The sequence below is a fragment of the Temnothorax longispinosus genome, chromosome 4, assembly GCF_030848805.1.
Source record: "Temnothorax longispinosus isolate EJ_2023e chromosome 4, Tlon_JGU_v1, whole genome shotgun sequence".
In the NCBI taxonomy this organism is placed as follows: domain Eukaryota; kingdom Metazoa; phylum Arthropoda; class Insecta; order Hymenoptera; family Formicidae; genus Temnothorax; species Temnothorax longispinosus.
Window position 1 is genome coordinate 2,879,036 of NC_092361.1, and position 14,443 is coordinate 2,893,478.

The 14,443-nt window shown below is 40.5% G+C and overlaps 1 protein-coding gene across 21 annotated transcripts in view; it reads right to left on the minus strand.

Annotated features, from left to right (window-relative positions):
- Nucleotides 1-14,443, minus strand: part of Dnc (phosphodiesterase dunce) — a 299,778-nt gene that overhangs the window by 10,047 nt on the left and 275,288 nt on the right. For all 21 annotated transcript variants that reach the window (XM_071775383.1, XM_071775392.1, XM_071775380.1 and 18 more), the window contains one exon: nucleotides 265-358. In XM_071775383.1, coding sequence (XP_071631484.1) covers nucleotides 265-358 — 94 coding nt within the window. The remainder of the gene's footprint in view (nucleotides 1-264; nucleotides 359-14,443) is intronic.

The following is a 14,443-nucleotide window of genomic DNA, read 5'->3' on the forward strand; positions in this document are numbered from 1 at the left end:
GCTACGGTCTTTCAAGGGCTTTTAATACGTAAGAGCGCTCGTTTTATTGCACCCATAAACTTGCTTCCGGCGATGACCTCGTTAGACGCACTCTCGTGAGTTTCTTTTCATTCGTTGTCTCCGGTATTCGCGCGAAAAGACGCAGTCTTGTTCTGAGAGAGGAGAGGAGTACGATATATACGTCAATTCCGCATTTATAATTTGTGTCGCTTTATTCTCATTTGGCAATAATCTCGCCAAGGAAAAGAATCACGTTTAACATACCGAGGAAGGTGCTGCAGATGTATTCCGAGATCTGATTCCCAGACTTGGACGATTCTGAGAAATGCGACAGCTCCTTGTTCAGCATTCTCTTGAACTGTAACGAAAAGATAAAAGAGTTGATCATTAGGAGAGCGATTGGGGAAAGTAATTGTGTAATACTTCGTTTGTGTTTCACAAATCGATAAATTATCGGTAACGGTACAATAGAGCATTAATTGTACTCATAAATGAGCAATACCATTATTTTCCATCCTCAAAAGTCAGATATTTTATACCTTGAGAAGAATCTACATGCATGATTTTACGGTTATGTAAGCGCCGTGAAATTAAATTACCTGAGATGGAGCAATATCTCTATCGCCATTCTTTCTACTAAAACGACTCCAGATATACATTTGCCAAGGGCGACAGAAAAAACGCCATTTTCCTGGATTTACGATTTTCATGGAAAAACGGATAACAGCGAAGACTGAGCTCGGAAGCGTCTAACCCGAGACGCTGGGAGAAAGAAGAAAGACGCGGAAGAAAAAGAACCGGGGTCAAAGGAGAAATCCTATAGGAGCTGGGTTGCAAATATCTGCGAGGAGAACCGGTGAATCCTCTCCCACGAGCCTTCTCTCTTATTCTCGCGCGTGATTCTCAACCCTTATCTCGTCACGAATATTTACGTCATTCATGTGTAGATATATTGCCCGTCGAAGCGTCGCGGGGCCACGCGCACCGTGAGGCTCACACGCGGCAAACAAAGCCGGCCCCGTCTCATTTACGCTTCCCGCTCTTATCGGTAGCACTATCGCCGGCGTATATCATCTTTACACAGGCGTGTGGCGAACGTGCGTGCGCTCACGTCGATAGATAAGCGCAAATATATGTGTTTCGCGCAAATATATATACTTGCCGCGCGAGCCGGAGTAATGACCTGCGGGGCGGATTAATAATTGGATAATTCCGCCGCGCGGAATAACACGCTGATTAAGCGTCCTTTGTAGTCCGATATATTTCGGCACGCGCTTCGTTCCATCGCGCATCCCGTTGCGAAAAAATTCATGGCAGTTGATTTTACAAAATCGACGAGCTGTCTCGGATTTTCTGATTTTTTTTTCGCGCTTGTCACTCGCTCGAGTCACTTCGCAGCCTATTTTGAACTTTACCGTTGAACCCGTTGAACTTTATCGTTTGACCCCCTTTCGTTGAAAATAGATAGACGCCTCGCATTTATCGGAATAACTAATATAATTATCGTGTGCCCGCTGCCTGCTTATTACATGTACCGAAGACGAGGAGAAACGAGTGTGATAAGGAGGTATAGATAGCGCAACGTGCATTGCCGTACTTTTTATCAAACTGTCTGCGGCAATTACCTCTCTTGTCTAATGTAATTACATTTGTGACATACGATAATTTCAATAATTTGATCTTCAAGAATATCTTCAGATAACAAGAGAAAAATGAAACGATTGCGACAGCCAAGATACGAGAAACATAAAAAAGAGGCGTGTCAGATTGACTCGGAGATTCCTATCCCCATTTCGCATTTCGATATTCATTCCTTCAATTTTACACGTAATTTTACACCGACAACATTCTCAAACCCGGTATTACAATGCTTTTTAGATAAGCCTTCTCGTTATCGATCCTCTCGCAAAGCAAAATAATGTTCTATCATTTTACTACCGACGAAAACGTTTCGTCGAGACACTTCAACAAGCGAGCATTTATTCGCAATTGGAAGGCGCGAAATTGTTTGCTTGTTCGTGAAATATCGGCGTGGCGTGGCGTTTATTACGATGCTTCTCCAAACGTGAAGTGCTTCCACGGCGCAAGACACGGTACCATAAAGATAAGGAGGATTTCGAAAGGCTTAAGTGGGTCGACGGGGAAAACTTGAGCGAAATGTGCGCTCGACGTGTATGTAGGCGAATAATAAAAATCGGCGTACAATCGAACGTTTCTTCTGCCTCTTCTCCGTTTAATACGAGTTACGTTGGCTAATGCACTTCATTCGGGTATACACTATTGTGCAATAGGATTTTCCAAGTGCGACGAGTCCAGCGAAAATTGAGGCCCGGTTTAACGGCGAAGCGGCGTGCCGCTGTGCGTTATATCGCGAAACTAACAGCTCGCGCAATCTCGTTTCAGGTAGTCACGTCGAGATTTCGCGAAGGAGCAAAAGCCGCCATAAATTTAGCACTATTTGCAGACTATATATCTCCTTCTGCGATAATTTCTAGTACATTATACCGTAATTAGACGCGCTCTTTCTCTTTCTCGTTTTGAAAGTAACGTAACAAGATTCTGTTACCTTATAGGGTACAATATAATTACTGATTACTAATTAGCACGATAAAACAGTTCGTTTAAAACAAAACGCTAACGAACTGTCTTAAAAAGTTTTATTGATCCGATTCGGCTCGGTCTATCCTACACTTAGAAAAAAAATTTGTTAATCCCAAAAAATATTTAGTCCGATACGAGCAACTAAATATTTTAGATAGTTTAACTAAACGTTAGTTAAATTAATTAATTCTTGATTAAAAAATTTTAAAGGTTGACATAAACGCATTATATCTTTTTTTAGTGCAACTTAATAATTGTTGAAACAACTAATGTTTAGTTAACTAACTAACATGTTTAGTTGCTCGTATCGGACTAAATATTTTTTGGGATTAACAAAATTTTTTTCTCAGTGTACAGTTCGACTAATGCACAAGTGAGAATTTGAGAAGCATATGAAGATCGCTTGGAGCCAGATATATAAAATCTCTGCTTCCAGATTGTAATCTGGCAATCGTATTTGTTTCATGCGAAAATAAGATTAATGTAATACATTCTACGTATTATTACCGAAAGTGATAATTTTTTAGTGATGTAACGTCATTAAAAAACCCACAATTGACAGTCGTAACGTAGATAAATCGCATTGATGACAAACAGATAAATATGAAAAACAACGATAAAGTAATTACGTTCGATTAACCAGATTTGCGAGATAAAACTACTTAAGACTTAAGGACGTTATAAGCAAGACGATGATTCTATGAGAAAGTATCTGCGGATAAAAAATGTTACAATTGCTTCTCCTTCTTCTTCTCCCTTTCTCAAATTCTACATGATCAAGATGGAATAACCCGATCGATGTGACGACAACGTCGTTGCGTCTATTTGCGAGTCACCTTTTTTTCCATAATTATCGTTGAACTTTCATTGAAATGTCGTAAAAGGTCAAGATCGCGTTGTCGCGCCTTAGTACTTGCCGGATATGATTTTCATACATTAATCGTTCGTGGTAATCAAATCATTGTCTCGCGTGATTCATTTTCTATGTTTGAAATCTCGTGCTGAACTTCATACGCCAATCTCGTTTCTCACTAAGCCCAGATTACCAGTCATTAGTCATCTGGACATCGGGACTACATCTTAATACGCTATTAGCCAGTGAACAGCTCTTTCTTTCCTCCCCTCTATGCTCTCGTACAATCGTGAAACTTTCTCTCTCCTGTGCTCTATACGCTCTCCTATAGTTACAAAGCTAAATGAAGACGAAACCTTTGCTATATTACGAAAAGAAGATAACCATTAACTTCCGCGGGAACATTAGTTGCTACGTCCGACGCGAGCACATTACGTCAAACGATCTTACGTAAGAAACGCGTTTGAATACTTTCATCCGGGTATTTGCAATTGTAAAATGTGAACGAATATAACGGAAAATCGCGGATACGTGTCTCGACATCGTGTGTTTGCGCGACGAGGATAAAATCACAAGCTGTCTGCACAGTGCCTCGTTATTATGACGCGCGCGCGAGTCAGCATTGATTAAACTCGGCGTGATTGCTTGACCCCGTGATATACTGTTATCTGCCAATATCTCGAGTTTGGCTCGACCGTACAATCTGCCGCTTGTTCATTCGCGGACAATCACGTCCGCGTATACCGTCTAACTCGCGTTAAGCATTTCAGTTACGAGATTTCAGTTAAGTTGTTCGATCTCCCGACGAAAAACGGCGTAATTTATACCGTGTTTACAGCGCGCATCTCGATATCGGACTCTTTAGATAAAGTTCAAAAGTGATTCCTGTGAAACGACTTGATCGATTAGTCTTCGCTAATATATCTCTATAGATAAGCTACCGCGCTTTCTGCGCGATCGGATTCCGCGTCGAACCACTTGTTAATCGCTCAATTTACTAATCGAGATCCCATCGCCCTACTATCTGAGATAACATTAGCGTCTCAAGAGTTTTCGATGAAAGGCTTCTCTTTCGCAGAAAACTCTTTCGAGTGACGATAAAGCTACTCGGAAGTATTGACAAGTTTGACAGCTATTAGACAGAAGACACGTGAGATCGCGGCGATAACGCGATCTATAATTGAACAATGAGTGTACCTGATGTTATCGCACGATGTGCGTCGTATCGTTTCTTCGCACAATTGTTCGATAATTTAGAAATCAGGTTAAATGATTCACAATCAGATGAAAAATGCGTCGCGCGGATGGTTGCGCGGGCCATCCGTTAACCTCACGGCATTGCGACAACGGCAGCGAACGAATGCCCTCGTGCGATCGATCGTCTTTCGAAATCGCGGCGCTTTTATTTGCCCGATTTACCATGATGGCAGATGGCCGCGGTAAGATCTAACATTGATTCGTGTTGATAAAGTCGGATATGATACGTACACATTAACATATTGCGCGTTTTCTCTTATAATTATTTCCTCGATTATGTACCTCAATTAATCAATTTCCTCGTTAACAAATTGCTGTAATTCGTTAAGATATTGATAGACTGCATCAAATTATTATATGGATAATCAGCAATTAATTTAATTTTTATCAATTAGAATCAATTTAAATATCGGTAAACGCGATTTGATTTTAGCGTCGGAAAATTATAGATCTAGAAAATTTTTGTGGTTTCTTTTATATATATACTTATTTTATACGCCTATTCTTATCCATGCCATCTATTTATTACGAGTAAAACGTCACGTTGTGTGTTGCATTTCCGGAATTAGCCAAGACCTATAAGTCGGATCCCTAATCCCTCGGGAGAAGTCAACACCCGCGTGGGATACGTCATCCCGATTAGACCGAGATTCAAACATAATCCTCAAATTACCTGCACCGCCATGATGCTGGCCAAGGCCGTGAGGTCCGCTAGGGTCCTCAGGTAATTGAAATACCTAGCGGACTCGTCCATTTTGCCTGTTTCCACCTCGCCGCTCGTCATTTGTACCATGGTACCGGTTTGCGACTGCGGCCCGACTACTGCACACAGCTCACGCCTGAAAGAGTTTCCCTGACGAGGGAAAACTTCGGACGGGAGGAGTCTCTGGATTTTCCACGCGACGATTACGAGAGACGCGCCAACTTTCAACGCGGAGCGCCGGATTATCGGATCTCGAACTTCCCGATCGGCGAAGCCTCTCTCGAATCTTGAAGGATCCTCTTCACGGAGGAAGGATTACGTGTTACACGTGTCGCGAATTATCGGCGAACTGCTCCAGTTCCGGGTGTGCTCCCGGAGGCGCGCGAGTTCGATGACCGACGATTCGGAGCGTGACGGTGCGGAGAGCGTCGTCACGGACGGGCACTTTCTTGTGTGATTCACCGACAAGTTCACCACTCACTCGCTTGCGAGCGGCACTACGGCTCCTGCCGAGCCGCCCGACTGCTAAACGTGGTCTACGTGCCTGAAACGCGGAGCCCAGGCCTTTTATCTCGGCGGTGGTGGCGGCTGCGGCGGCGGCTGGTCGGCTATCTCTGTCCCTGTCATTCGTTTCGCTTCTCCCTTCCTTCTCACGTCTCACGCGTACTCACATCTCTTTCTCTCTCCGCTCCACTTCGGCACGAGGAGAGAGACGCGCGACGGGGATCGTGAAACGGAATGCATCGAACGAGCTGATGCGTGCACAATTGCGATACCACATGACGTTCGTACTGCTACCGTATTTATCTCGCACGCGAACGGATGTAAATTTTAAAAGGCTCTATAACGTCTTGTCGCGACGACAGTCAAAGTTAATTAAGCTCTAGCGTTTTTCATTGCCCGTTTCTAGATTGCAATCTTATCTACGACGCAGAACAAGAAAATTTACTCAACTAAAGCTATACTGAAACTTCAAGCTACCTGGCTGCGCTGCAGCAGAATTTGATACTTTCGAAATTCCGACAACAGCGAAGATTAATTCTGTTAGTTTGATATAATTAGACTCAAGTGTCAAGATTTGTACACTTCAAAACGAATCTGAGATTTGCTGTTTACTCATTAATATTTAATCTATTGTATTTATTTCGAAAGGTTGGTGTTGTCGTTTCGATGAAATGTGCCATTTCCCCGAATAAGTTCAGATTTAGCGGGATTGGAAACAAAGCATTGTCCATATAAAGTCTGTGTACTTCGAAGTGAATATATCCATAATGTAGAGGATCTTCGCGTATTCCATGCGTGGGCTTTCAAAGACCCTTTCATTACTGGGAAATTCCTCGGTATTGTGCAGATTGCAAAGAGGAACTAGTTACGCGGAAGTAATATCTAATTCTCCTAATTCACGTCCTATTGCAATAATCCCTTGTTGCAGAGATAGAACACAGTCAAGACAGTTTCACGTAAGCAGCTCAAAGAGGCTATCAATAGACAACGCGTCGGTAGACACGCGCCAATTGATACGTGCCAAATTCGTAAAATCAGGACGACAACAAAACTCGTTTCACGTTTCATTGATTACTTCGTTTAAATTAACGCTGAGAAAATATATATAAAAAAAATTCTGTCGTGCAGTAAAAGGAATTGCAAATTTTTGCATTTATTTAAATGTATTCCGCGTTCTCGATTCACTTTCGACTGCTTTCAGATACTTGTTCTACTTCTTGGGTATCGCTAAACAACGAGTCCAATGATAAATTTGGCCTTACGACGAATCCGAAGTGGAAAACCCAGCCCGCCACTTATCCAAGAACCTGTCGCCTGTGTTTCGAGAGTTGAAGTTTTACTTAGAAGAGAATTGCGCATCGAAATTCATTTTGCGCGTCCGTTCGCTCAATTCTAAAATTATAACTTAAAAAATGTTTTCTCGTAAAAAAAGAAAAAAAAAAACTTTTTTAAAACAGGAAAAATTCCTCTTGTTTTTGCATTTCAAATAACCGGGTTTTCTTTCTCTTGCGCAATTCGTTTATTTTTGCTCTGCAGAAATCGACGTCCGTTTAATAGGAATTAATAGTAAACAAAAAATATTAGTAACGAAACTTGCGGATGACAACCTCTGATGATGTTTGCGCGAAACTCGTTAAAAAATGTTTCGCCGTGCATGAGCTGCGCCGATAATTAGTAATTAGTTTAGAACTACGGGAATACCTGACACGACGTATGCGTCATTCGGGCCGTCGATTCAAGAATTGCCATCTTCGTCATGTTGCCCAATTTTGCCGTGTATTTTTTTTTCTTGCTGAATTTGTCACGGCGCAATAAAATCCAACTTTTCGTATACTGATCCGAAATTTCTTCCGTGCCCGTTTATCAATTTAAGCGATTGGCGATGACGAAACTACATTCATCATTGTACATGAATAAGCAGGGTTACACATGACGCGACCAATGTTTGACGATGTAAAAGATCATTAAATATTCCACGTCATCCTTTGTTTCGCGACTGAAATTCACGTATCACCCAGTGACGAATACTTAATTGGCCTATCGTAAAAGGAGGGACGTATAATTTTTTGCGTACGCTCAAGACTTTGGTATATGTTGCAATACCGTATGTTTTCAGGTAACAATTTGAGGTATTGCAATATGTATACACGTGTATATTTTGTATTATTATCAATTAGAAACATACTTATCAATTTATCGTTATACGAAGAAATCGTTATCTTTCGCGAAGCAATACGTAATATGCTGAAGATATAAGATAGATACCCGTATTACGCTTTTATCACGAACACACATTTCTCGGATATTCGCGATCTGAATAGATAGAGTTTGTTTGAAGTAAAAGAGTTTAAGAAAGACCGGAAGAACGTCATAGCTCACGTCATATAGATGCTGTACGAATCTAGATTCGGTAAGACGCTTGCGCTCTACCGTTTGATTGTCTCCAGAATTACAAAGTTTATCATGAACAAAAGTTTGTGACGAAAACTTTTTCTTTCTTTTTATACCAAAAAGTTGGATTTATCTCAAGCGATGAAATATAAAATACAAATAAATTTCTTTCGATTTAGAAGAATCCAGGAATAAGAGAGAGAGAGAGAGAGAGAGAGAGAGAGAGAGAGAGAGAGCTCGATTTTTATACACATAAAAAGCTGGATTTCTTATCCAAATTCTTCGTAAAACGGAAAAAGGAATGTATAGTTTTCAGAAAACTAATCGTATATACCTATTTATATTGAAGTAACAATTATTAAACTACCTTTCGTACTGTGTTGATCTTATTTCACTTTCGTACGTCACGATACGCCGAAATATGCGTAACAGAAACACAAAACGAGAAAGTTGTTATGTATCATCCAAGTTTTCCGGAACGAGACTATACATTCATCTTCTCGTTCGTAGATACGCGATCAAAGGAAAAAATCCAGGAACACAGGAAGCTATAGCTTCGTCTATAGCTTCGTCTATAAAAACCCGACTAATTATTTTCGCGGAAACAACGGTCGTCATCATGCCAGAAATGCCGGCAGTCGTCTCTCCATGTGCATTACAACGAACTCTCGGCTATTAAAAAATAGAGCCTCGCCGGGGCACGCTCTCGTCCACTTGATGCGGAGTGACCGCGCGAAAATGACAGTTTCGCAAGCGACAATAATGCCTCCCGCATTATGCCGCTCGCCTGCCCGGCTCGCTCCGTGCTCGGCACACGCACACGCATTCGCGGTTTAACGCGCAAACAAACAACATGTCCTATAACTGGGGAAGCACGATCGATGCACCTAACGCCTCAGTGACGAAAAACATGAATGTCCCGCGAGGAGCAACCAGATTATCGATCGTTGCGCAGCCGATGCATATGTGGGCCGTCAGAAATAGCCCAGTTCCTCCTTCTAACGGATGGAAGAAGGTCACGGTAATGAACTATTTCACTTATTTTTACGCTCCTCGTCCTATCCGGTTATCGCTAGTGCTCTGTTCTATCGCCGATATGTGTTTTAATGCGAGAATCATTCGCGGTTAAGATACAACCTATAGAGAATAAGCGATGCGGCATGCGTCTCACGTTTTATTTCCATTAGTCTTACTTATTATGCATTATCAGACGACACAGTACACACAAATCGTATGAATGAGACAATTATAGAGCTTGATAGTACTTTTTTACCTTGCAGTTCTATATATAACACTTGATTGATGTAATAAATTGTTACATCGTGTGCGCTCGGAGCTTCGGCCAGCTTCAAACAGTAGACGAGGACAGTCACATAATGTTCTCGCGCTAGAGGAGGAGATTCAGCGGCAGCGAAGAAGAAGAATTTAGCGGCGGCGGAGGAACCAAATATCCCCTCTTCCGCCGCTAATCGACTCATCATCTGATTCTAATAGTTCCTTACCGCGCGGCAAACGTTTCCACGTTCTGTACGTATATGCGCGCCAGGAGCCGTAAATCGTCGAGCCGGTTAGGTTGGCGAACAACGAGAATACAGCGCGAGAGAGAGAAAGAGAACATTATGTGACTGTCCTCGTCTACTGTCTGAAACTCCGAGCGCGCGCACACGTATATACATACGGCGACGTCATGAATGCTTTCCCAAATCTTCTGAATACCTGCGCTGAATACCTTCTGAAGATAGTGTCCTAGTCAAGTAATAGATAGCTATTATTATCTATTATTTGACTCCGACGCGGCTATCTTCAGATAGAAAAGCATTTACGACACCGCGTTGTGTGTACGTGCCTTCTCTCGTGTACGTATCCCTACCACCCCAGATTTTCTAGTGAGCTGCGTCCTCATTCTGTCATCAATTATTGCTAATAATTGAGGCTTATATAAAGGGATTAAATTGGATTAGTTTGATATCGCGTCTGCAATGGACTGAAAAACAGTTCACTACATAATCGTTAACTGTTTATGAATCTCAGGGTCATATAATTTTTTTGATAACAATATTTTTTTGAAGTATGGGATATATAGGACATCGTCTTAAGAGATAAAACTCGTAAACATATAATATATTCTCTTTAGGATAAATTTTCTGCTTTCGACACATAATTCTCAGATGTCCCATTACATCGTAGATGTAAAACGTAGACATTTCAATTTCCCGATCCATTAGAAAGTAGATATCTTTTGGTCTTTGATGCCAAAAAATCCATTACATCAAAAACTTGAAGCAGCCGAAGTACGAATTTAAAAGAAAATTCAGAAAACTTCAGCACGTACGATTAATTTATCTTCAGCATCCTCAATGGGATAATATATTAGTTTTCAGTATAAAAGAGTAAGAAGGAAGACCCGTCTTCTGTTAATGATTAATTTTCTTAAAAATATCAGTTCTTGTCAAGCGGAAATTATGAAGAAAATTGAACATCGGCCAATCTTCATCATCGCGTAGTATAAGTCTTTCTCAATTTCTAATTTCTCTTTAAAATATGTCATTGATCGCGATAATCCCGCGATGGGAGAGCGCCGAAAGCGTCTGTAAGACGCAAATCTATTTCCTATATCCGACATCTCCTCGAATACGCCATTCCCTCCTCAACGTTCGATTTCCGCTTGTTTGCTGACGTGTATGTAAATTGCATAATAAATTTTGCCGAGACAAAAGATGCGCGATACGACAAGCGCGATCGATGATTTATGAAAAGATATGTTTTGATTTATTCTGTAATATGGCTCCGTCGCATATTCTCGAGATGTTTATTTACATTTTACAGTATATCTTTAATCTTTTTCAATATGCATAGTAGATGCAGATTACGTCGACAACAATTGGATGATAAGATAAGCGTTATTGCACGAAGACAATTTACGATCTATTTCTGAGCGTATTCCAACATTTTGCCGCGTTTCTCGTTGTGCATCTGCACGGACACGGATCGAGATGTGCGAAAGTTCGAGGATGCAGTGATTATTACATCCGCGACCTCCCTCTCTCAAGGAAAGGCCTTTTTTCGCAGGCGTTACGTAACTATTGACAAAAATCATTTCGCTCGCCGGCGCCGTGTTTCGCGTCGGCGCGGCGGCGCCGCTAACACGAGTCGCCGACGTTGACAGCCCTCGAAAGTGACGGACGTTCATGGTCCGAATAATGCCACGACCACGACAATTATAACATTTATGAGATAATCATGGAGAACTCACACGCACCCCGCGGTCTGCTTAATTGTCGCGAACGATACGACGCGCTTGGATAATTTCTCTCGTTTCGTATTTTTTTTTCTGCTCTCGTTGTAGGTATGTAGACTGTCGTCTTCTTCGATTTCCTATTTTTACGAGCAAACGGGGAGATTCCAAATGAGCTGTGTAATCAAGTATGCACACACGCTATTTGATTCTATCACGCGCAACTGTACGCTCGCCACGATACGTTCGGTAGCCGATACGATGAATGCGATGAAATCATTTGCTGAGAGCAATAATTTATTGGTCTTTCGGTTTTTATTGAAAAGTACTCGATCTATCTCTCTGATAACACCGTGTACACTTGGCGCGTGGAGAGGAGCTGATGATATAAAAAGTCGAGAAGCGAAATGTCCGTACATCTTTATTATTGTTCTACTAGCAGCTGCTCACGAGGCGGACACGTGCCGCGGACATCGACTACTTATTGTGTACAATCACCGAACAAGCATCACGAAGCTCATGCGATCGGATTGCGATGTATTTGACGTATCCGATCACGCAATCTTGTTTCTCAACGTCGATCGGCAATATCACTGCGAACAGTCGTGTTCAGTGCGCGGGGAAATCGTTCGGGAAATTCGATAATCTCATTTTCTCGTGGCTAAATATATATAACTAAACATATATAATAAAATATAAATAATTTGCACACTTTTATCTCTCTCTGTCTTAATGACAGATTTTGTACGAAACAGAAACTAGTTCTGCAAAAGCTTTTAATATTTTTGTTATTTTCTTTTATGTAAAAGAAGCAATTAATTCGTTTGCAACTGATAATAAAGATACTCTTTTTATAAATCTTTTATGTTACGTTTTCCAATATTAATTTTAAACTTCCATCAGCGTCTCAAAGTGTAAAAAAAAATCCACATAAATATGTCAATTATCGATCGTACAGCTTTGATCGATATACTCATATATTGCTATTGCTCTTCTTATAGAAATAGAAAAAAAAACTTGTATGTTTTCGTACTACTATTTCATATATTGCGAATTATTATTAAATTAAATAAATGTATAATGTATTCATTATACATTGATCAAGCTCCACATGCGACGGAAAAATTTTTGTGTTTTCCACGTATCACAATAATTGCAGCCTAATATCACAAAAATTCAGCCTTGTTCTGATAAAAAAACGAAAATTGCCATTCAGAAAATTTCCACAAATTTTCTATGACCATGACGTCATAGCACGAGAAAATTGTGCAAAGTTATTTTACTACATTTAGAAAATAAATATTATTATAATACAGGATTTAATTCAACAAGCGCAAGTTTTTAATATTAATAATTTTTATTCGATTCAGCATAAAAAGGTTATAAACGTCAGACAATGGCAAGCGTCTTTATGCAAGAAAAGATTCGCAGTTATACTTAATCCGGGTACTTAAGTGTAATGGAGGAAGTTACACTTGGAGCGAAAACAACTTCCTATCGGCATGAAATATGCGTCGGAGGTTGGAGCCCGGCGAGAATTCGAGATCAAAACAGATCTTAACTATTTTGAGAACGTAACTGCGCGATCCCGTTAGCGGCTCGAGCAGATGGCTTCTCGCGGCGGATTCAGAGTAACTACACCATCATAAATTAATCTATCGCGAGATGCAGTGACACGCAGTCTCGGTGCAACAACCACCAGCCAGAAGATAAGGGCTATATCGCGCGCATGTATCTAGAAATTATGATAATGACGACGATGATGCTAAAGCGGTCGAAGATGATGGATGGATTCGACGAACTACAAGATTAAAGCACGTGAAGTTGAATGGTTTATTTAAATAGCTGCTGATTATTTCTACACGATCTCTTTAGATTAGATCGTGAAAAATATCTCCGGGGTATAATGCTTGACAAGAAAATTGCCGTATCGACTCCATTGGCTAATCGCTTCTTCGTAGCCTAAAATAATCACCGCCCACCATCGTATCCTAGTTCACGAAAACGCGTAAACAAATACATTGTTAATTTTTGTGCAGGGATTATTAACCCATGAATAATCGTGCAATATATCCAAAATAATATTGATAAAAAATCAATGTGATTTTAACGTGATGATTAATTCCTTGTTCCTTATTCCTCTCATTGAGCCCATACATCATTGTATGTCACGTTAATTAAATTAATAGAAACACGCAATTTTTGTCCGGCTTAATTGTTATACGTTTTTCTATTCATTGCTTATCTTTGTCAACATATTTTGTCCGTTCAATGAATCAAAATAATTAAATTTTGCTTTAAATAAATTTCCTGGGCAAAATCAACCAATCAATCACTAGTAGTTATTAGTTGTTAACAAGTGTGAACGATATTGCTGCATTATTAATTAAAGCTTGTCGGGACTCGGGATTTACTCCTACCGCAACTGCCGGCATCGAAATATCCTTCCACGCGCGCGTATGTGGACAATGGTGTTACATCGGCATTAACTATAGACGCTCTCCACGTGTATCTTTCACGTGCCATTATATTCTGAATTGGAACGCAGTTCCCATTAAATGGCAAGCTGTATTGTACATGAATAAAGGGCGGCTGAAAATAACTCTTGTCATCGAAATAATGGTAATACGTTGAAGCCAATTAATTGTATATTTACTATATTTCGTTGTTTGCCGTAAATCCTTCCTACGATTTACTGAACTGCTTCCGTTCAACGCTCAGCGATGATATTTAAACGGCTCTTTATGCCGAATTGCACGAATTACACGCCAAGTTGCTCAATAAAATTGAAATCAAATAGTTCTACAAGATTCGATATTTTCGGATTTGTATATAGAAAAACGGAGACACACGAGGAAATTTTATTTTTTCCGTTTGTTAAAATATATGACTTAGCAAT